This window comes from Sander vitreus, chromosome 17, assembly GCF_031162955.1.
Source record: "Sander vitreus isolate 19-12246 chromosome 17, sanVit1, whole genome shotgun sequence".
NCBI lineage: Eukaryota > Metazoa > Chordata > Actinopteri > Perciformes > Percidae > Sander > Sander vitreus.
In genome coordinates, this window is record NC_135871.1 from 12,505,079 (window position 1) to 12,527,286 (window position 22,208).

Sequence of the window (22,208 nt, forward strand, 5' to 3'; positions counted from 1 at the left end):
AAAAACAAATAAGAACTGAAACTGACATCACATAACTAAACATCATATGGAGCATAATGTCTAAAATGGGGGGAAAAAAGAAGTCAAACTTGCAACTAAGATAGAAAAGTAGTTTATTATGATGTTCCATCCAAATGTAGGTCAACATATATGGAAAAGGTCAGAGGGAAGCGTCACACTGTACATCTTCTGGATATGAGCTGTGAAAACCTGTAAAAGAAAAAGGTAACAATATTACATAGGGCTGAGTTACAACACAGTCAGCACAACATGATCTCCATAAACAGAAAGTAAAGGACAGACTGCATGAACACATTTATGAAGTTACTGTAAGGTTGCACTGAACACATTTTAGAGCCTGGCTGATACTGATTTTTTGAGCAGCAAGAGGACAATATACAATATCAATGTTTTTTAAAGAATTCTGAAAAAGATATGAACTGAGCATGACATGTTACAGTTGAACAAGAAACAGTGCTTTCTATAGGACAAACTATGTAAAGGCAGTGCAATTTCTAAATTCACATATTTGGGCATTTCTGAACTAGCACAGAATTATGTGATTTTCTCATTTATTGACCTTTGTTAACTCTAAGGATGTCATTAGCTTGACATCTTATTCTGTTGTGCATGTTCGTGACATTTAAGAGCTATTTACATAAGCAATTTACTTATTCCCAAAGGTACCTTTGAGCAGAGACTAGATCTTTCACGTACTACAAATCCAAGCTGACTTTCACATACAAGACAGAACACCACAGTATAAGGCAGGACATCAATAAAAGCAATACAAGTATATGATAGTTGCCTAGTAGTGGTCATTTTGTACATCACTTCTATTGGTTGTAGCATTTTAAGCAACATCCTTATCTGATGTCAATACCTCAAATCCAATATCCTTTTAGTCGATCAAACATCGTGTAGTTGTCTATAAATACTTTATATTATTATTTTTAAAGACAGCACTGCTGAACACTGTAGATTATTACTTTAAGAATCATGTTAAGCTCTATTTTAACCTGTGCTAGACCGATGGATAAAGCAGATTAATAAATAATGAAAAGATTTTTTAATTGCAGCCCTAAATACATGCATTGAACAGTTACATGTGGTGTAGACACAAGATTACCAACTTCTTAGCGACTTGTGCACACAGGTGTGGATGAAAACATCACTGATGCAGCTGTGGGTTTCATTTTATTTAACAGATAACAGTTACATGGTTAGTACTGAATACACTAGGCTTTACCCACATCAGCCATTCCTTACATTAAATCACTGTTGGGGGCCACAGCAGTTACTGCTGGAAACCTGGGCGTCCTTCTTCAGCACAGTGGGCCTCACCACGTCCACATCACGGTGAAGGTGATCCAGTAAGCCTGTGAGGATGTTGGGGGCTGCGTAGAAATCGACCAGAAAGTAAGCCCCTTTGTTGTGCCTCTGATTGTGTTTAGTTATCGTGTAGGGCAACAGTCTCTCCCCCAAGTTCTCCAGGTCCCTCACCACAGCGCCCCGCTCCATCAAAGTCTCCACTGTCCGCCGGAGAGCAGCCGATGTCCCCGGGCGCTGCATCGCCTTCAGGATCAGGGCCAGTTCGTAGCGAGGCATGGCTTCGGCAAACAAATCCTCGATTCACAAATTTAATTCAGCTGGCAATGGGTTGATGTCATTGCCAGATTACTCAGTTAAAAGACATGTTATGACACGAGGGACAGGAAGGTCTTTTGTAATGACGTAATAAGCATGCGACGATAACGATATGGCTAATTAACATGAATGTATAAAAAAAAAAAAAAAATAGTGTATAAAATATGCTGTTACTAATACACTACTATTTAAACTAATACCTTTCCACTTGTAATGTATTTTGTAAACCAATGACATCCCGAGAGGAAAATTAGATTTTTTTACACCTGGTGCCATCGGACCATGATGACGTAATCATTTTGCGCATGCGCACATGCTCACAAGTGACGTTCAGTTCACTTCCTTCCCTTCCAGAAAGAGCGTGGTGAAGATGGCGGCGCAAAAGTCGATGCCGAGTGATCTTTACAAAAGCGTATATTCGTTTCTGCTGGAGAACAAGTTCACAAAGGCCGCTCAGCAGTTTCTGAAACAGACTAAAGTGGTAAGCGACTCACCGTGTGTGGTTGACAGTCATTGGGCCGCGATGCATGGGGTGCTGTGAGGTGAAGTTGTTAAGACAGACTGCACGAGGAGTAAACCTAACGTAAAGTAGGTACAGGGACCGTGTAGCCGCCGGCCAAGTTAGCACGTGTAGGTGCATACGTTATGTTTCAGGCTGCCATTTGTTAATCCTGAAATAATTAGATCGCATCTATTAGATTGTAAATGGGAATCATACCTTGTTTTGCATTGTAGGGAATTGCAACTGATTGTTAAATTCTAGAAGCTTTAAAACTGCAGTTTGGCTAATTTAACGTTAGTGTTTCTCTACAGACTCCACAAGATCCAAATGAAGAGAGCCTCGTCAACATCTACAACTTCTGGGTGAAGTGAGTTGCTTTTGTCTTTTTCTCATATTAATAACGTTATTAATAAACTTTGGAAATGTAGCCAAGCTTTATGGGTCGTTTTTCTCCACATCAAATGCTAGTGTTAACCTGTAGATAGATTCCATAGATTCAGAATCCCTCAAAGGAAAAATCTAACGTTATATTAAAGCAGACCTAACAGCGTTTACTGTAAAGCCAATATCTGCAAACATAGGCACAGTTTTCCTTAGCAGATCAGTGCTTAAACCGGTGACATTAAGTGACACTTGCTTGATCTGCAAACCCTTTCTGTTATTGTCCCTGTGGGCCTTTTAACAGTTTAACAGAAAGTATCCCCATATACAATTTAAAGTGTACTTTAATAGCTAATTTAACATCTGGCCCATGGACAACAGTTTGCCATTTGGTCAACACTAGTGCATTTATACTGATTCCAATCAATTTCCCTGTAAATGCATTGAATCGCCACTGTTGTGTCCCAGTATCCTAGGGTTCATTCTCCCTTAGCAGCAGCTCCAAGATCAATATGCTTTGTCACTTTTCCGTTCAGCTTGAGGCGAAACCGGTCAAAAACCAAATCTCAAGGTCCTTTTTATGCTTCTGCGTAGAATTGACTGTGTACCCCCGCAGACCCCTCTGCGTCTACGCCGGACCCTACGCCGTAGCCTGACGTGCACCCCTTGAAAAATGTAACTACACGTCGCAGCGATGCACGTCGCTCGGCCGTGGCTTGGTAGCGTTGCATTTCCTCGGACTCATTTCCTGGTTCTTCTTCTCCATAAGCAACAAGAAATCAAGGAGAGGGTTAACTTTTCCTGCTACAGATTTCCCACCGTGGTCAGAAAACACAGGGGAGACACTTTGTTTCTCTCACTATATGACTCTAGAGTCGGCACACGCTCCAAAGCTAATCGCCGTCATTTTCTCACTTCTCCCTCGCTCTAACACACTCCCGACACACAAACCCACATGCCGGCTTGACGCACGCACTAGTGCAAAAGTATAAACATCCGGCCACTTACGTAGGCTACGGCGAAAGCTCTGTGTGGAGCCTGCACAGAATCATAAAACGGCCTTAAGCTTTTTATTGTAAAAAGAAAAAAGATGTAGTTAATCCCTTTTTAATATAATTGTGGGTCTTGCTAGGTCTCCTGAAGCCAAGAAACGAAAGGCGCTTCCTAACAAGGCTGAAGCTGCAAACGGTCCAGCAGCCAAGAAAGCAAAAACCAGTACAGAGAGCTCCAGCAGCGAAGAGTCGAGCAGCGAGGATGAAGAAGCTGTGGCAAAACCAATTAAGGCAGCCCCTGCAGGTAGAGAACTGCTAAAGCTGGTTGAATTGTCAGTAATGTGCCAATCTCAAACCTTCTACAGCGTTATCAGATTACATATCTCTGTTTGTTTCAGCAGCCAAGGTGGTGCCAGCTCGAGCAGCAGCTACCAAAGCTGCATCCAGCAGTAGTGAAGACTCCAGTGACTCTGAGGAGGAGAAGGCACCTGCAAAGGCACCTGCAAAGGTAGGAGGAAACATTCAAATTAAAGATTTATGCCAGACCTAGTCAATGGTGCAAGGCTATGTTTGTGGGTTTATGCTGTTATTAAAAGTTTTTCTGTACGAAGGCTCCTGTGAAGTCACCTGCTGCTCCGGCTGCAGGAAGGAAGAAAGACAGCAGCTCTAGCAGTGAAGAATCTGAGGATGAGCAGCCCGCTAAAGCTCCTACACCAAGTGAGTTCAGAGTCAATAGTTGTTAATATTGTGTAATGCATCCATCTTTAATTTGTGAACTAAAAATTGAGCTGATAATGAATGCATTGTCTAATTTACCTCCTGTATAATAGAACCCAAGGCTGGTGCAGTTACAGCACCCAAACCAGCTGTTCCTGCTAAAGCTACAGCTCAGAAAAAGCAGGAGAGCAGCAGCAGCAGCAGTGAAGAGAGTTCCTCAGAATCTGAAGATGAAAAGCCAGCCAAGGTATGCAAAATAATCTAGCCATATCTAAACACTACTACATGTTTTTGATTATCTTTATTCCAGAGGTTAGTAACCTGTAGAACAAGCTCAATCAAATAGTGATTGTACTTTGTAAATGTATACACACTATATTTACTTCACATGTCCCAATAGGCTCCAGCCAAACCTGCTCCAGTAAAGACTGCTCCGGCTGCTGCTAAATCAAGCAGCGAAGACTCTTCATCTGAAGACGAGGCTCCGCCCAGCAAAAAACCCAAAGCAGGTGTGTTTTCATGCCCGTTATTGCATTATTGTATGCTCAATGGCTTTCAAGCACAACATAACAGGCCGACATGGTCTGGTTGTGAGACAAAAGATGTGTGGTGCTGGGAACTGGAATGATCATCAGGGGCGGTTTGACTGCACACGCAATGAGTTTAGTGACCTTCATCAATCGGAGCATAGCTTTCATTTGTTTTTAACATGTAACTGGCATATCGTGGTCATGCCAGAGTCAATCATTGCTACATGGAAACGTAAACCAGGCGATGTCAAGAGCTGATCACCTGATCCTGTTTAAAATATTGTACAGAGGTCCGGTGTTAGTGTCCCTAATATTAGGTAGCTGTGGCAGGAGGCATTATGTTTTCAAGTTGTCCATCAGTCCCATTTTTGTAAACGTTATATCTCGGGACCCCCTCGAGCGAATTCCTATAAATTTGGCACAAACCTCCACTTGGACTCAAGGATGAATTTTAGATTTTGGAGGTCACGGTCACTGTGCCCTCACAAAAATGCTCGTTTGGCCATAATTCAAGAATTTATTTGCTAATTGTGATAACATTTTACACAAATGTCTAATGGGATAAAATGATGACAATTTACGTGTCCCAAAGGTCAACTTCACTGTAAAGACATAATGTTCTGCGAAAACACTTTTCCGGCCATTATTCAATAACATAACTGCGACATTTGGTCGGATACTGAATTGATGACACTGGTGATTGTTTAGATTTTCTCTGCTGCCCCGGCGGAAGATGTGTGTAAAGCATCTGTTTGCCAAAAATAAACCAAAACCTCCACTAGATATATTATGCGTCTGGACAGACGTTGACGTAAAGTGCAACTTGACTGGTTGGCGGAGGCATACAACCGCGCGAGGCTGTAATTCTAGTATGTTAGGATGCTGATCAGTTTCCTTGTATTTATAGGAGCGTACAGTGCAGTCCCACCTCCTGCTTCAGTCCAGAAAGCTCCAGCTGCTCCAGCAGCCAGCAAGGACAGTGACTCTTCAGACAGCAGTGATGAGGAAGAAGAGAAGAAAGTAGCTGGTAAGAGGGGCCCGCCTTTCCCAATTTAAAAGTATCAGGGTTTTTAATGGCATGTTTAACATGCATCCATATAATCCTCAGCGAAACCTGCACCGATAAAAACCACTGCTGCCAAATCTGGTGTGCCCAAACCTGCTGCAAAGAAGCAGGAGTCCAGCTCTGAGAGCTCAGGTAATAGACCCAATCCTAGTCTGTCATTTTCTACTCGGCGTGATTGGATGCCAAACACGGAGACACGTTTTTCTTCATGTTAATGTCTTTTCAGATTCAAGCTCAGATGAAGAGGAGGCAAAGAAGCCTGCAGCGAAGGTGACTCCCGCTAAGGCTGCTCCAGCTAAACCTGTTGCAGCTAAAGTCCCACCTGCTAAAGAAGACTCCTCGGAGGATTCCAGCTCGGAGGAGGAGACGGCAAAGAAGCCCGCTGCTAAACCTGCACCAGCCAAGACTACCCCCGCTAAAAAAGACGAGTCCTCAAGCTCAGGTAAGAGACACCAGATTTTGAGTACGTGAGCTCAGCATCTCTGTGGAAGTAATATTTCTTGTAATGCCTTGAATTTGCTTTACTTATTATACATCTTGTTGCCTGTTTGTGGAGGGATCAAGGCTAGTATTCATTTAAATCCATCACAAGAACTGTCTGTTATAAAGTCCTTGCTATTCTTACCCCAGCTTTTCATAGACGGCTAGGTGAACCTAACAAACTGCTTATACAACAGCCCTGCGATAAATTCTACCTTCATGAAGGATATAATGTTTTTGTTGAAACGGTTTGATAGACATAGTGGTTGGATTTGTTGCTGTACTGTTGTATTACACAGCAGCGTAGTTTAAGCTGGGTGTACCTGAGAAACGGGCAACTAATGTGTCAATCTGCAAAGTGTTACAAATATTATTTGTCGATTCAGATAGCAGCTCTGAAGATGAGGCTCCAGCAAAACCTGCCACTAAAACTGCAGCCAAACAGACACCTGCTTCTGCCTCTAAACCCCCAGCCAAGGCAGCGGAGAGCAGCTCCGATTCTGAAGACTCTGAGGATGAAGAAGAACCGGTGAAAGCCAAGCCAGCCGCTAAGCCGGCTACCCCAGCCTCAAAGCCTGCTACTCCCGCAGCAAAGCCTGCTGCAGCAGAGAGCAGCTCAGACTCGTCTTCAGAAGATGACGAACCAGCAGTCAAGGCTAAGCCTGCAGCGGCTAAACCGGTGTCAAAGCCTGCTACCCCTGTAGCAAAGCCTGCTGCTGCAGCAGAGAGCAGCTCAGACTCTGACTCCTCAGAAGATGAAGAACCAGCAGTCAAGGCCAAACCAGCAGTCAAGGCCAAACCAGCAGTCAAGGCCAAACCTGCTACCCCTGTAGCAAAGCCTGCTGCTGCAGCAGAGAGCAGCTCAGACTCTGACTCTTCAGAAGATGAAGAACCAGCTGTCAAGGCCAAACCTGCAGCTGCTAAACCTGCACCAGCTAAACCAGCTACCCCTGTAGCAAAGCCTGCTGCAGTAGAGAGCAGCTCTGACTCCTCTTCAGAAGATGAAGAACCAGCAGTCAAGGCTAAACCAGCTACGCCTGCGTCAAAGCCTGCTGCCCCTGTAGCAAAGCCTGCTGCTGCAGAAGAGAGCAGCTCTGACTCCTCTTCTGAAGATGAAGAACCAGCAGTCAAGGCTAAACCTGCAGCGGCTAAACCAGCTATGCCTGTAGCAAAGCCTGCTGCCCCTGTAGCAAAGCCTGCTGCTGCAGAAGAGAGCAGCTCAGACTCTGACTCCTCTGAGGATGAAGACGAACCAGTGAAAGCCAAGCCAGCAGCAGCTAAACCAGCTACCCCGGTTACAAAGCCTGCTGCGGCAGCAGACAGCTCTGACTCGGACAGCGACAGCTCAGACTCTGAGAATGAGGCAGCCAAACCTGCAGCCAAGAAACAAACTCCTGCAGCAGTGACCCCTGCTGGCACACCAACAGCGGCTCCAACAAAGAAAGCTGAGGAGAGCAGCTCTGACTCCTCGGACAGCTCCGATTCAGAGACGGAGACAAAGTCCACCCCTGCTAAGCCTGCAGTCACCAATGGCAAGGCAGCGACACCCAAGGCAGCGACACCCAAGGCAGCGACACCCAAGACCCCAGCAAAGCCCGCAGAGTCCTCATCCAGTGACAGCAGCTCTGAAGAGGAGGAAGATGCCAGTAAAGGTACTATAAAACCTGCTACACCTGCCGCAACACCCAAGACAACCCCAGCAGCTAAACCTAAAGAGAGCAGCAGCAGTTCCTCAGACAGCTCATCGGATGAGGAGGAAGCACCACGCAAAGCAGCCACGGCACCCACCACCCCCTCAGTAAACGGTAAGTCTCAAACAAATACTGAACAGGATGTGGCCATTTAACAGTGAAATTAAATTTATGAATGGGTAAATGGCACACTGAATCCCTCAAACAGCTGTGACTAGAAAGGTTTTATTGGCCTTTTTAATTGTTGCGTAATTTCACGCGTCTAAGGTTTATGGAACACTTATGTTGACTGGTACACGTGTTTTCCTCTAACATGAGCACAAGTAACTTTTCCCCCGGTTATTCACGCAGGTACAAATAAAAAAATAAAGTCATCAGAAAGTGAAGAGGAAGAGACGGAAGTCAAGACACCAAAAAGCAAGAAAGTAATGACCACACCACAGACGTTTCCTAAAGCTAATAAGGTAAGGCCTGCTAGAGACTGGAACGTGGTCATAAGCCGGAGTCTCCTAGAGGGTAAAGAGCCTCGTTTTGATAGAAATGACTTGTCTTTCAGTCCTCCAACGTACCCTTCCGTAGAATAAGAGAGGAAGAAGTAACAGTGGATCCCCGTCTTACAGACAACTCTTTTGACGCAAAGGTGAGTTTGACGTTTCCGAAGATCTCTATTTGCGTGTGGACAAAAGGCCAAAATAGAAGGAAAATAAAAAGGTTTTTGAAAAAAAATATGCATATTAAGTGGAGAGCAAAGCTTGCTGAAGAGCGCCAATAACTTACTATCGAACAACGTGTTAATTTGTCTTTGCTATTCCAGTTTGGAGCCAACGGGGACTGGGGCCAGAAAGCCAACGATGTGCTCCGGTTCACAAAGGGCAAGTCATTCCGCCATGAAAAGACGAAAAAGAAGAGGGGAAGCTACCGCGGCGGAGCCATCTCCACCAATGTCAACTCTATTAAGTTTGACAGTGACTAAGGACCTTCTGACTCACATCCCTCCCACCTGAACTTAACTGTATCCGTGTGATCGGGACTTTGCGTTCTCTGCTTCCTCCCCCCGGTAAACAGTCCCTTTTTATCATCACTACCCAAGAGCACACTGGCAGGAATGGGACCCAAAGAGCTGAGTTGGCACTTAACATTTAGTTAGCTGCCCTTAGTTTGTAATGGAGAGCGTTAAGTTTGATCTCTGATCTGAAGCAACAGCTAGTGGAGCTGGTGCAGCAGCAGAGAGATGTTCCCAGCTGTGACTTCCGACTGTACTGCTAAAGGTTGAGCTCCACGTGACATTACCATGTATCGCCACTAGGTGGCTGCAGGCCATCTGTTAATGGTAAAACGCCAATGTGTGTTGGGTCCCTTTTTTTTTTTGTTGTTGTTGCTTGTTTTGACATCATTCTCAAATGAGGAATGTCTTGTCATTTCTTTGTACCAACTTCCCGATTTATCTATATGAATAACAGCCATCCACCCCAACAGGTTCTTGGTGTTCAGAAAAGGCTGGTCTTGATTTTTAATGGATCACATGGCTTCTTGAATTTTGTTTGGTTGTCAGTTTTTATTTGGCCACATTTAAAATGGGAAAGGGTGTGCGCTCGGGTTATTTCTCTATTTACATTACACAAACCTTTTGAAGAGTAGAACTGAGTTTTATACTGTGTATTTATTTAGTTTTATTCCATTTCCATGTTTAGGACCTCAGATGGTCCAATCCAAGCCATTTTGTTTTGAAACTATTTCTTCTGTTAGGATAACCTCTGTTAACCCTAATCTGTTCTTCAGCGGTATGAAATTATTTTACCAACTAAGAGCCATTTAACTGAGAGCCATGTTTGTTTCAATTATTTGAATTTACTGTATCAAGTGTTGTGAACCTCCCGTTTTTTTTTAATTATCAATACTTGTAGCGATTTATTAAAGACCTAAAATATTAGATGTTTGTGTGATTGTAATCATGACTTTGAGGTTTGTTTTAAACTCTTTACTATGACACCGACACTTGACTTATAATTAGTCCCCAGTCTCTCATTGAGCTGTCTTTTACATACAGAAATGGCAAGGACATGTTTTTAGTAGGCATTACAAATTGGGAGCAGATTTGTCCTATTTGTTACAGATTCTGCATGCCTACAGTCATTAGCTCTCTTTTGTATGCAAGTAAAATCCAGATGTCAAATCCATCTTTTTATCTGAAATTAGAGTATTGGGGAATCAGATGATTTATAGTAGTGAGTTATTCCTCCAGCGGGGGATGCAGACAATGATCCAAGCACTCTTGGAACTTTCACCAAAGCCACTAGATGGCAGTCAGGTAGCTCTTTGCTCAATACTAACCTTTGGTTGTTAATGTGAAACTCACTGTGCAGTAGGGGAATTGACACCTTATTACTTGCCATAGTGCAGTTTTGAAGGTATCTGCTATATCCAGGCTTTACGCCCTTCCCACTGTGCCAAATGTTAGTCTCAGAATAAACAAGGATGAGACAATGCCTGTCAGGAACCGCAGGTTGAACCGGTAACAGAAGGCCACTCTTTTTAAAAAGGGATAGTCTGTGAATAGAAGAAGATAGAATGGTCAAAAACAGAGGCTGAGATATCCTTACTTTTAGTTCCTAATATGGGTTGAGCTCCAAACTCGCCATGATGACTACACTGATTCATGTGTGAAATGGGAGCAGTGCCCCTACCTGCTCCGTTTTGAATTGTCTGGCTTTTCAGTTTACCTTCCCATAATGTTCACTGCCTCTGGCTGTACTGAGAATGCTGCCTACCATTACATATTTAAGTCTCTCCAGAGAAATCCAAGTGTATTTTATGTTTGGTGTAAGTTGACAGTGACATAAAGAAACTCTGCCTGTCACCAGATGATTGATTAATTGAACACCTTTCAGCCTATTCCCTTTAATACTGGCCCAATCAAGTAAATCAATTAGGCCTTTTATACAGTTGCTTGTATTTTATGAAATATAAAAAGCTCTGCCCACAGGTACCTTTCTGTACACATTCAGAGAGTCATAATACTTCACTCAGTAACCAACTTCATTTTAATGTAGCCCTGGTGTTACTGTACTCGATATGGACTGGTTAATCTCTATGAAGAATTAATGCTTTTTCCGTGTATACTTACTGCAGTAGGTTGGCTCTTGAGGCAACATTACTCAAGTTAAAACTATTTCCATGATAGCCCTCCTTTTAAAACCTTACTGAGAAGCAGGCAGAGTGATTTTAGGCTAACCACTTCTGACTGGATAAACTCTGTTCTTACATTGCTGCTATAACAATAAACAAGGTTTATTATTTTTGCATTAACTTATAATACATGACAGATGGCACATGACATATGGCCTAATGGAGCATACACTTGCTGCATTCAGCGTGAAGAAAAAGCTTACTTCCTATGCACACTTGACGAACAGCACGTGCATTATTCACACGGTTTATGTATCTGTACTGCATGGAGTAAAATAAAAGTGTACATTTCTGTGCCTACGCATAAATGGCTGTTGACTTAGGAGGGTCTGCAGTCACTCCAAATATAGCCCCCTTTTCGAAAGTCTGACAACAGTTAACCATTGGGCGTTGCTTTAGTGCTCACCAAGCAGGGAAATTTGACAGAGCATGTTTGCTTGGGGTCTACACGGCTGAGCTGCTGAGAAAAGGGGGCTGCAGTACTGCTTATTTTGATATGTCTGAAATAAAATGTCTTCATTCATTCATTCAAAGGTGAGTGTTGTAAAGTTGATACAACAGTGAGGATGTTCTGTTGAAAAATCATTTTACAAACCATGTGATTTTAACGCCAGACGGAAGCTGGGGAAAGAAATACAGATGGAATGAGGGTGAGGAATACTGATGAGAGGCCCCTTCAACCTAATCTCCCACCTAGCAATCACTCCTGAGTACCACTTCCTTCTGTCAGTCGCAGTGCGTGCAAGAGAGCGAGCCAGCTCGTTTCAGGCCGATGCAGCACAGTGTGTGTACCAAGAGGTCTGCAGGACAATCTTTTAATGGGCAGCAGAGGCCGAGGACTGCCCATCCTGTCCATTTCAATTAGACAAAACTGCTGACCGCTCACACACACACGCCTTTTTCTTCCTCAGGCACACACTCAAAGCCACTGCATACAATCAGCCATGCAGTTTTGCTTCAAAATGTTACACCCAATTTCATTACACACGACAAATTACTTCCTTGGTGCCCCATAGATTCATCTCGCTAATCCTCCGCTGTGCTTTTCTCCGAGTCAAAGAGTGAAAATGAGAACATGGCGGGACAACGATCCAACTTACGAGTCGAGCAGAACGCAGTCGCTCATAAATAAAGCTTTATCAGTTTTAAATTATTAAAAACATCTTTAATAGAGCATTTCTTTTAACATCCATCTTATAATAAAGTGTTTCAGTGGGCAATAATAATTAGAAGAATACACACTTTGAACAGTACATTGTAGAGCAAGACAAGCATCATTGATCTTTTATGAGACAAAATAACAGGAGGTAAAGATGCAGCTGGAGTGAGCAGACTGAATGAAGAGGCGCAAACAAGATTACAGACTTCTGCTTTCTGTCCCACCAAAAAAGTAACTAAGGTCTGTTGTCAGTATAGAACAGACATAAAGTGGCATTTATACAGCTGAAGGTCAAATAAGATGGATTCCGCTTCTCGTCTTGCCTTTTTACAGTAAAACATCTTAAATGCAGATATAAAAAAGCTGTTTTCAGCGTTTGACAAAGGATTGCACCTTACCTGCTGACACGGCATTCCTCTATAGAACATACATACATACATATTGAAATAAACATACAAACCTTGTATATATTAAAATACATTGTGAAATACCCATGATGCCTTGGACAGCCACAGTAGAGAAGCCTTACAGGACACATTGCGCTGCGTCAGCATGCTTCAGTCACTATATTGATAGGTTGAACTTCAGCTATATGCATTAATGATTGATGATGCCCCTCAGAGCTGCAGTCCAAATGAGGTCATTGCACTAATCGTCTGTTTAAATAGCAGAGACGTGTTGAAGGTAACGTGTCTTTGATGCTACTGGTGTTGGTGCTTTATTCAGACGCTGTCTCTCTCACTCACTCACACGTTGCCTCTATTGTGTTTTTGGTATGGCAAAGTCCCAGGCGGTATCCTGGGCACACTTCCACATGGCCCGCACCAGCCGAGTGAAGCCCATGTCCTTGGGTTTCTCCAGCCCACGCATGAGCCGCTGCTTCATGATGGCTATGAACTCCCTATTACTAAGCTCTCCGTTCCCTGGGGAAGACAGACAGGGGGAGGAAGGAGAGGGAGTAAGGGCGATAGACAGGGGAGAGATGATGAAATAATTGAGGAAAAGAAAGTAAGATGAGGAGATGACTTCCATTTATTGGTGGTTTCCACCTGTGAGTTGAGGCATTATTTGCTTTCCGTAAATGTAGTACGCTAGGTACTTACCATCGCAGTCGAACAGAGCGAACACCACATCACACACGTGATCTGACAGCTCCACTTTGGCCACGGTGCGGGCCACCTGCTTCATGGTAACTGGGAGACAGAGGGAGGGAACCACAGATTGAGAGATTCACCATTTGGGGAAGTAATAGAGGTGCGAGTCACACGAGCCAGCTCATAAATGGCCCATGTGGAGGACATTGTGTGCGAATCAAACTGTTTGGGATCGATTGCAGACATGACTCCTATTCACCGGGGAGACTATCTGATGGAGAAAGAAAGGGGCTGAGAGGAAAGCATTAGGACATCTAGCTGAAAGGAGAAAATGAGAAAAAGATGTTCAGAGTGAGAGAGGGAAATGGAGATGGAGGCTGGGGAGGAAAAGTCCTCATTTTAGAAAAACAAATAGATAATAAAATGATGAAAACCCCCAGCCTCAACCAGAAAGACTGATTATCAGACTTCAAAAAGGCACACAAGTAGAGGAGAAAAGTTAAATATAAACAGAGGAGTAAGAGAGAAGAGGGGGCGGGGATGAAAAGAATATCTTTAAAAAAAAACAGCTGAATCACTCACCAAGAATCTCATTAGTGGCCTTCTTTTCTAACTTCAACAATGTGAATTTCCAGATAACCCGCCCACATATGAGAAACTGTACTAAAACGGTGTGAAATCATCAGATTTGAAAGCAAGATGAAAGAGATGAAAAAAAAGAGAAACAAAGATGTAAAAGAAAAGAGAGAAATACAAGAGCTCCTTAAGGGGGAACTATGCAGTTTTCTTTCCAGCTTAATTTACCTTAACAGCTTCAGAGTCATTGGAATGGTTATAGGACTTTTTTTCGGGTTGAATGTGGTCGTCTCGCTCCCCCCTAGCGCCTGTGAGCGGAAAAACCACCTTTGCAATGGAAGTATCGCGTGATATCAGGTCTCGCAATGTAAGAAATTGCTTCACGGCACTGCACACATACGCCCATTCAGGAACCGGCTAACAAGGTAGAGATGTAGTTTTTCACACTATCGTCATGGCTGAGCCGGCAAAAAAGAAGCAGAAAGCTAGGAAAGCATTTTCGGAGGAACAGAGAAAGAGGAAACGGCAGCTCTATAGAGAAACCTGCGAGCAAAAGGCGAGAAAACAGCGAAGAAATGGCCAAAACTGCATAGCGCCCCTTTAAAGCTTGAACAGCAGGTAGACAGTTTAACTGCACTGACTACAGGAGGACAGAGTTTCTAACTTGCAGACGACTGCCTGGCAGCTCTCCGTGAACCCACAGCAGTGTGATGTTTTCAATACACCTCCACCACACACTCACAAACATACAAATGGCTTGTTACTGTTATTGCAGCTGAAACTATACGCTGGAAACAAGCATCTCAGGGTAGACCCTGCACTCCAGCAGAAGCTGATTCGTCAGTGAATCAGAACTAATGGATGTGCTGACAGAAAACATGGAGGCCTATTGAAGGGCTGAATCGCAGCAATAAGTAAAGAAAGCATTTGCCATATTATGAAGGCTTCAGGTCCTCGCCGCCTGTGCTTCTCTCACATTAAACTGACTTTCCTTGTTAGGATCTGACAGACAAATTCAGTAAAAAAATAAGACTAATTTAATGACTGATTTGAAACTTATTAATTGGTCTTTTTGAATAATCATCGCAGACACATTCTTTAGGAGTGAGAATGCCGGGTAAACCACAGTCAACTCTCTGTCTCTCTGAGTCATAATAATCAAACCCATGTGTCATACTATTAATGGTCAGCATACAATGCATTTACATTCAGTAATTACCTCTTTATATGGCAGTTCTTTCATTGTTAATGTATTCCCACACCGATTCAAATTGCCTTCACAGGAAACCACGCATGCCCAAATGTAATCCAGCATAGTTTTGTCTAACTGATGACAGCCTAACTGTTTACTATTCACTCTCTTTATAATATGTCTGAATTAAATTACTGCTAATGCAAACCAATCAAACTGCGGCTGCCCCACATTAAAAGCCGGGGAGCTTTTATAGTGAAGAAGCCACAGGAAAATCAATGTATTTGTCACCTCAGTTAGCAGTGATCGATTATCAAAGAGACATCTACACAACAAGACAGCATTCATTTTCTGCATTTTTTGACAACAGACCAGTTTTAAAATGTTGCACGGTGTAATGGAAGAAGGAGGAGCAGCCACAGCGAGCTGTTAGATGAAGAGTTGCAGGTGGCTGCTGCACACCTCCAGCTTCTCAGAAAGGTATCCGACACAGAGCCTTGCTGCTGTTGTATGTGAAACTACTGCTGCGCTGTGTGCAGCATCAAATCAGATTCCATCATGGCATAATGGAAAAAGGCAGATTATTGACGGACTTCTTTATTTAAATGCACCAGTCGCTTCTCTGTTGCATTTCTGACAAAGTAGCTGCTCAATGAGCGCTGGAATATTATACTGCACTTTTACAACATCTTGCTTTAGGGTACTTTAGAAGTAACTGTTGTTACCCTCCACTCAACAGCTTACAGATAACATACACCATCCTGGTGCTTAGGATGGAAAGAGCAACCAAGTTATGACAGGTCAGCCCAGTCCCAACCCTTCTCTCCCTCCCCCAGTGATGATGCTGGCATGTGTCAGTGGGATTTAAGCACGCGCTCTCCTGCATGCCAGGAGGAAGAGGCAGTAGATAAATGGATGGATGGATGGACAATCAGATGACAAATGGCTGAGCAAGGATTGGGAGCAAAGCCAGGCAAAAGGAGATGTGGGAAGCGAATCTGGCTAGCGGAGTGTTAAGAGCTCTGAGAGACAGAGGATGAAAGTGACAACAGTTGAGTGTGAAGGGGAGTAATTAGGAGGAAAGAGAGAATGTCAGAGGAAAAGGGTGAATGTGGGTGTACCTTTATCTATGGAGGCTCCAGCCATGTGGTAGAAACTGAGGGCTGTGTCCACGTCGTTCACGTTCTTTAGGAAAGTGAAGAAATTTTCCACCTCCTCAAATGTGATGCCCTGTACAAGATGTGAAAACACAAAATGAGTCTGGGTGAAAAACAGAAAAAATATAATTCCTGCCATTTTACCTGAGCCACAAGAGCACTGCAATCGTGTGAAAAAAGAGCCAAACATTGTCATGACAAGAGTTGCGACTGCACAATGGCATTTTGGGAGCAGCTCAGCAGTGTGACACAAATGACAAGAGGAAGTGGGTAGACGCAGTCGACACACATGGATGAACAGTGTGCCACGGACTGACGAGAGAACAGACGGTCTAAGACACACATGCACATAAAAAACAGAAATGCAGTCACACAGCTGCCACACTGCTGATGAGCTCATTTGCAAAGAAAAGTGAGCAGCTGGTCTCTGGCTGTAAATAAAAAATTTTTCATTCACGTTACATGTTATGCCAATGCTGAGAGACAGACAGTGGCATGGAAAAAGAGAGGATAAACAGTAAAAGAGTGAAACAGAGAGACACTAACTGTAGTTCAATTCCTTCGAGAGAGACAACTCTGGCAGCACCAGCCTCATCTTTTTGTTATGCCTGGGAGGAACAGCATTTCTGTTTTTTCTCTCTGCTAAACACTGCATTTAACCATCAAATGATTATTAGCCTCATCATGGGGGGGGGTGTATTTTTGCTGCAACACTTCTGGGGATACGATATGCAAGGGTGTAACTTCAGTCAAATTGACTGATGGGGCTCATTACAGTGAAGCAGAACCGACATGAAACCAAAGTTCATACAAAGCACTGGAAATAGGAAAGGAATATAAGTTGGCTCCGAGCCCTCTGCATCTTGAATAATTTTACATTTTTCTTGTTTGGTCTGTCCCAGCGGAGGCATTTTACTTGCTTAGAGCAAGGTGGTGAAAGAATGTCTTGGGGAAGGAAAATCAAAACTCTTTTTTGCAAGAAACCAGGCATATGAAGTGTACTAAATAAGTATACTGAGTATAATAAGTAAACTAAATAAGGAGTTGTTGATTGGTAGAAGAGCAACCGAGGAGAACAAAGCCTGAAGGCTTTATTAAGAAGCTCAGAAAATAGTACTGGCTGCTCTGCATTTGGTCACCACAGAGATAGTGGAAGGTAGAAGAGTCGGAGAGCGTTAGTGTCGGTCAGGTGGATAACGTCAGGCTGTGCTGTCTCATCCCAGTGATGTATTACCTCTCATCCACTCGGTCTCACACACTCACAATGTCCTAGCACAATCTCCTTTTCCCTCAGGAACACACCGTCGGTCACGGATCCTTGCATGTAGGCCAATTAGTTAAAACACTCCCCACCACCAAATCTGGCACCATATATAACCACAGAGTACCAATTACTTATCTCAGAGATCCATGAAAGCGTGACTAAGTACACAGATTTATCTACCTGTGCATCCTTAAACATCTTCTTCAAGCCCTTCTGCATCTGCTTGAGTTTACGAGACTGGACGCCACTATAGGCCAGCAGCATACCCCCAAATTGTCTCTCGCTGATTCTGCCGTTCACAGGATCATTCCTCTCGAACTGGAATGGGGAGGAGAGAGAGACAGATTAAGACTGAGTGCTGTGCAGAGGGACAAACAAATTAATAGGAGGAGGGCATGAGGAGATGGGAAATAGTAAATTCTGGTGTCAGGCTTCAAGTTGAATAATGCTGGGAGGTGGTATTGATGACATTAAATCTGCATGCGCATGGTTTTATTTTATTTATTTTTTTACAATGTTTCACCAGAGCATGGCTTACCAGCAGTGGGCCTTGGCTGTGTCAGGTCAATCCAGTCGATTTATGTCTGAGGCTCCCTCCCTCCCTTCTTTCTTTACGTGCCAACCTCTCAAAATGGTAATTTGTCCCTCTTGTAAGAGGCAGCTCATGACTAAGCCAAAATAAGCCTGGAGTAAATATTTCAGGGGTGACCTGACCATTCATGCACCCGCGGAAGAGCTACCTTTTGTGAGGTGAAGTCACATTAAATTTGGTGATGAGCAGATAGCAAACAGCTTTTCCCACTGAAAACAGCTGCCTGCTGCTGCCAGACATGACACTATGAGAGTGGTGAGAGGGAACCAAAAAAGTGACGTTGCGGGCTGGACACGCTTAGGGACAGCATCTCAGGTTATTCTGGCATTTTGGTTATTATGCAATATCTGTTAGGTGTTATGATTTCCCTCTCTCAGCACTGCGGTATCATTAAGACCTGACAGATAGAGTTTTCTTTCTGGAAGATGCTCCGACTCCAGTCCTATACTTGGAGCCACAGATGACGGCACCCATTACAGTTCAGTGTATCAGTTAGGTACTACCCAGGCTAATTAAATGGATTAGAATAACCATATGCTCAACAACACCGATCAGTTGCTGTTACTATAGAGGCAGGAGAGGGGGTCACTCTGAGGAGACAGAAGATGGATTTCATACTTAACTGTCACAGCTTTGAGAGAGTGACACTGACCAGTGCTGACAGACAATCCATACAGCGCTTTTATCATCCTCTTCCTTTGTATTGTGCATAACGTTCAGCTATCACTCACCTCCTTGCTTCTCCCCTGGCTCTTGAACATTTTTTTTGGTTTATTACTATGTTTACTGGGGGACTAAATGTAACAGGGACAGTAATATTTACTTCCTTGGAGTCCTCTGTCAATTTTCAAATGTAGTCCCTGAATAGGTTAAGAGGAGACTATGATTTAAGATTACAGCAAAGCCATAACATTCTAATTAATTCATTCTAACTGTACTCAATAGTACAGTAAACCAGTAGCTGCATATTCTCAGGATAATACTCCCTTTGGCCACTCATTCACTTTCCTCTTTCATTACCTCTAGTTTGAGCACATCATGCTGCAGCTTCCTCTGAAACTCCAGAAAGCTGCCGATGGTAAGTTTTCCTTTCAGGTCTTCTCCAAAGAAGTATGTGGTGAGAGCAGAGCTGCAGCCGGCCGTCTTCAGGGTGTTTCCTGTGGTGGAGCGGTCGCGGTGTCGCATGCCCATACTGGTCTGGGAACGAATGATACTCTGGACCTGAGGATAGAGGGAGTCCCATGTCAACCAGCATGGCAGACTAGGTTTCAGAAGTACTTGTGACTATTTACTTTCTGGAGTATATAAATCCATTAAAAGTCTAATAGAAAAGACAACTGTCCACAATAAAAAGCCTATGGGATTTTGTATAAGATAAGCTTGAGTTAAAATACAGAGCAATTTACTTGGTTGCTTCATATTAAAAAAAAGGAGTTAAATAAATACAAAAATTCATTTTCTTGCATAATGAGGTTTAAACTATCTGATTACTGTCCATGTAACACTGTATTACATAAACCCTATCAGATCCAGTGGTAGAGATAATTATATATCACAGAGGGCAGAAAACAGCACTTAGCTTTTCCCTCTGAGAAATGTCACGGTGCTGTACATCAACCTACCTTTAGTGCCGGTCAGTGTGTGATGCAATCAGTCACTACTGTAGATACAGCACAGATCAAATGTGTAGGCTGGCTGTTTTAAAGTAATAGGGAAGGGGGGAGAGAGGGGGAAGACATCCAGCAAAGGGCTGCAGGTTGGATTCGAACCCTGGGCCGCTGCGGTAACGACTGAGCCTTGGTACATCAGGAGCACGCTCCACCAGGTGGGCTACCAGGGTGCCCCTGGGCTGGCTGTTTTAACCTTATGTCTCCTTCAATAGGTTGATTTTGCGTGTGTTTGTGTGTGACTGCTGTATGTAGGTATGTATGCAAGATGTGCTGCTGATCAGTCTTACCTGTTCAAACTCCTCCAGATCCACCTCTCCATCACCGTTCAGATCAAACATCTTGAAAGCAATCTCAAAGTTCCTCTGGGGAGCTGGACACCACGGGACACAAAAACAGATTTTCTAAAATCAATACAATATGGAAACGACACGTCACGCTGGACTGACCCAGCCTTTATCTTACCCCCAAGTGATGAAACATGGGGCACTTTAGCTGCTCTTCTTTGAGCCAATAGCCATCAGACTGCACAATGATTGCGTCACAGACCAGACCCTGCACTGTGTATATTACCTTATCTGGAATACAGATTTTGCATTAATAATATTTCAATTTCAATTTGCTACACTGTTTTATTAAATTGTTTTTCTCAATCCGTGTCCACTTTCTGCAAATGGCATTTGCTTTTCATCTGCTACTAACACCCACTTCACTTTAATGACCACACGACCAGTAAGTGAAATTTGTTTTCGTTGCAGCGGGATAACGAGGCACAGTTAACAGTGTCAGCACCCACAGTCTGATAATGACAGAACATACAAATTAAGGGAAATGGTTGGACAAACGGCATCTCCAGTCAGAGTTTTACATACAGCCACAATTTGTCTTTCAGCTCCTTTAATTAATGTGAACATATTGACATGTTCTTCCTCACGATTCAATTTGCTTACTTTCAGAAGAAACATATGGCCCTCTGTCAAGACTCTAAATGTGAATGCAATGCACATTTTGCAGATCAGATATATGGGCTATACATTCACATGTTGCAACATATATTCACATCTCAAATATAGCACTTAGAAAATTATGCAACCAATAATGCCATGTCATTTAAGTTTTTTTTCTGGTAGAATTTTACATCTTGCATACTCTTTATTAACCTACCTATCCAGGCATGACTAAATCTATAGCTGCTGTCCCATGTTTTTGGACTGTGAAAGTTGCTTTGTGTACAGGGGCTATAATTTCTACATGGTTTATCTGATGATATACAGAGCCAAAACAATAATATTTACACTCATTATACAACCTCTTTTTGTTTAATCATTTTCATAACCAAAGCATTTCACTGCTGTATACTACTATAACCATTTCTTGCTTAAGTAAACCAAATCCTAAGGGAAATATTATTATAAAGATTAATCTAGCCTTATCTGACAAAGGATTCATTATGAGGCCTGAACCAATGTGTCCTCCTTTGCACTATTTTGGTGGCCGTGTTAAATGGATTGAAACCAACCATAAGGCATGCTGTTCTGTCTGCTTAAAAATGACTTGTCCTTGAAAACTTCCCCAGAGAACTTCCCCAGAGACTTTCTCCATATGAACGGATTATAATACATGGTCGAGCTAAGCTGGGGATACAAGTTTACTAGGCATTTGAGAGGAAGGAGTCAGAGCTTCATTTTTATTATCATGAACTCCGACACATTCAGAAAGGAGGTTTTCATGTGAGATTTACTCCCTGGGATCCAGCTAAAGCAGACTGAATCTGTGAAACCTCTACTAGGCAGCTAGCTTGGTAGACACACATGATTAACTTTGAACTCAGAACTGGAGATCATACTGAACAGGCAGCCAGGGCCGTAACCTGAGCCAGCGCCGTAACCTAGCTAATAATATCATATTGGAAAAATGTCCCAGGTTTTCACTTTCAGTCTTAACTGGTGCCGTAAAAAAGCAGAGAGCAGAGCAGATACAGAAGAGAGCTTCGGGGGATTTGATTTGTGATCAGTATGTAGGATTTTAAGGACTAGTGCAGTGCCCGTTGAAAATGGACCTGTGTGGAACGGGCCGATTGCTTGGCCTGTGGTATTGCTGCTTGTAGAATTCATCAAAACCAAATTGTACCCCAAAATTAGGCTACTTACAGAAGGACCCCAAACCACTTCATATGCAACTCCCCTGTATAACCTACTACTAACTTACTGATTTACCTGACAGAGAACATTGGAGATTCAGAAAGTAATCACAAAATATCACAATGAAAATGTGGAGTAATCAGACATTAGCCTCATGGACTCATGGCAGTGCGC

General features: G+C 43.1%; 3 protein-coding genes across 8 annotated transcripts in view; 1 reads left to right on the plus strand and 2 right to left on the minus strand.

Annotated features, from left to right (window-relative positions):
- Positions 1 to 96: 96 nt before the first annotated feature.
- On the minus strand, positions 97 to 1,744 carry mrps6 (mitochondrial ribosomal protein S6). 2 transcript variants are annotated; one of them, XM_078272519.1, is made up of 2 exons: positions 1,254 to 1,744; positions 97 to 210 (listed from the first exon to the last, which is right to left on the minus strand). In XM_078272519.1, the coding sequence occupies exon 1, from the start codon at positions 1,606 to 1,608 to the stop codon at positions 1,276 to 1,278; it is 333 nt and encodes a 110-aa protein (XP_078128645.1). In that variant the 5' UTR covers positions 1,609 to 1,744; the 3' UTR covers positions 97 to 210; positions 1,254 to 1,275. The 2 variants fall into 2 exon arrangements, with proteins under 2 accessions (XP_078128645.1, XP_078128644.1); XM_078272518.1 differs by having other exon boundaries at positions 1,270 to 1,743.
- A 236-nt stretch (positions 1,745 to 1,980) lies between these two features.
- On the plus strand, positions 1,981 to 9,936 carry nolc1 (nucleolar and coiled-body phosphoprotein 1). Of its 5 annotated transcripts, none has more exons than XM_078272498.1 (15): positions 1,981 to 2,128; positions 2,461 to 2,516; positions 3,663 to 3,826; positions 3,921 to 4,030; positions 4,134 to 4,239; positions 4,353 to 4,486; positions 4,640 to 4,748; positions 5,677 to 5,796; positions 5,878 to 5,967; positions 6,062 to 6,277; positions 6,702 to 7,373; positions 7,479 to 8,120; positions 8,358 to 8,470; positions 8,563 to 8,646; positions 8,821 to 9,936. In XM_078272498.1, the coding sequence occupies exons 1-15, from the start codon at positions 2,018 to 2,020 to the stop codon at positions 8,977 to 8,979; spliced, it is 2,886 nt and encodes a 961-aa protein (XP_078128624.1). In that variant the 5' UTR covers positions 1,981 to 2,017; the 3' UTR covers positions 8,980 to 9,936. The 5 variants fall into 5 exon arrangements, with proteins under 5 accessions (XP_078128624.1, XP_078128626.1, XP_078128625.1 ...); XM_078272500.1 differs by having other exon boundaries at positions 6,702 to 7,133; positions 7,257 to 8,120; XM_078272499.1 differs by having other exon boundaries at positions 6,702 to 7,025; positions 7,134 to 8,120.
- A 2,399-nt stretch (positions 9,937 to 12,335) lies between these two features.
- micu1 (mitochondrial calcium uptake 1) overlaps positions 12,336 to 22,208 on the minus strand; it is a 36,031-nt gene continuing 26,158 nt past the window's right edge. Inside the window, exons 7-12 of the mRNA XM_078272510.1 lie at positions 20,184 to 20,266; positions 19,247 to 19,447; positions 17,815 to 17,952; positions 16,335 to 16,443; positions 13,455 to 13,544; positions 12,336 to 13,274 (exon numbers count right to left, since the gene is read on the minus strand). Coding sequence (XP_078128636.1) covers positions 13,111 to 13,274; positions 13,455 to 13,544; positions 16,335 to 16,443; positions 17,815 to 17,952; positions 19,247 to 19,447; positions 20,184 to 20,266 — 785 coding nt within the window. The 3' untranslated portion in view covers positions 12,336 to 13,110. The remainder of the gene's footprint in view (positions 13,275 to 13,454; positions 13,545 to 16,334; positions 16,444 to 17,814; positions 17,953 to 19,246; positions 19,448 to 20,183; positions 20,267 to 22,208) is intronic.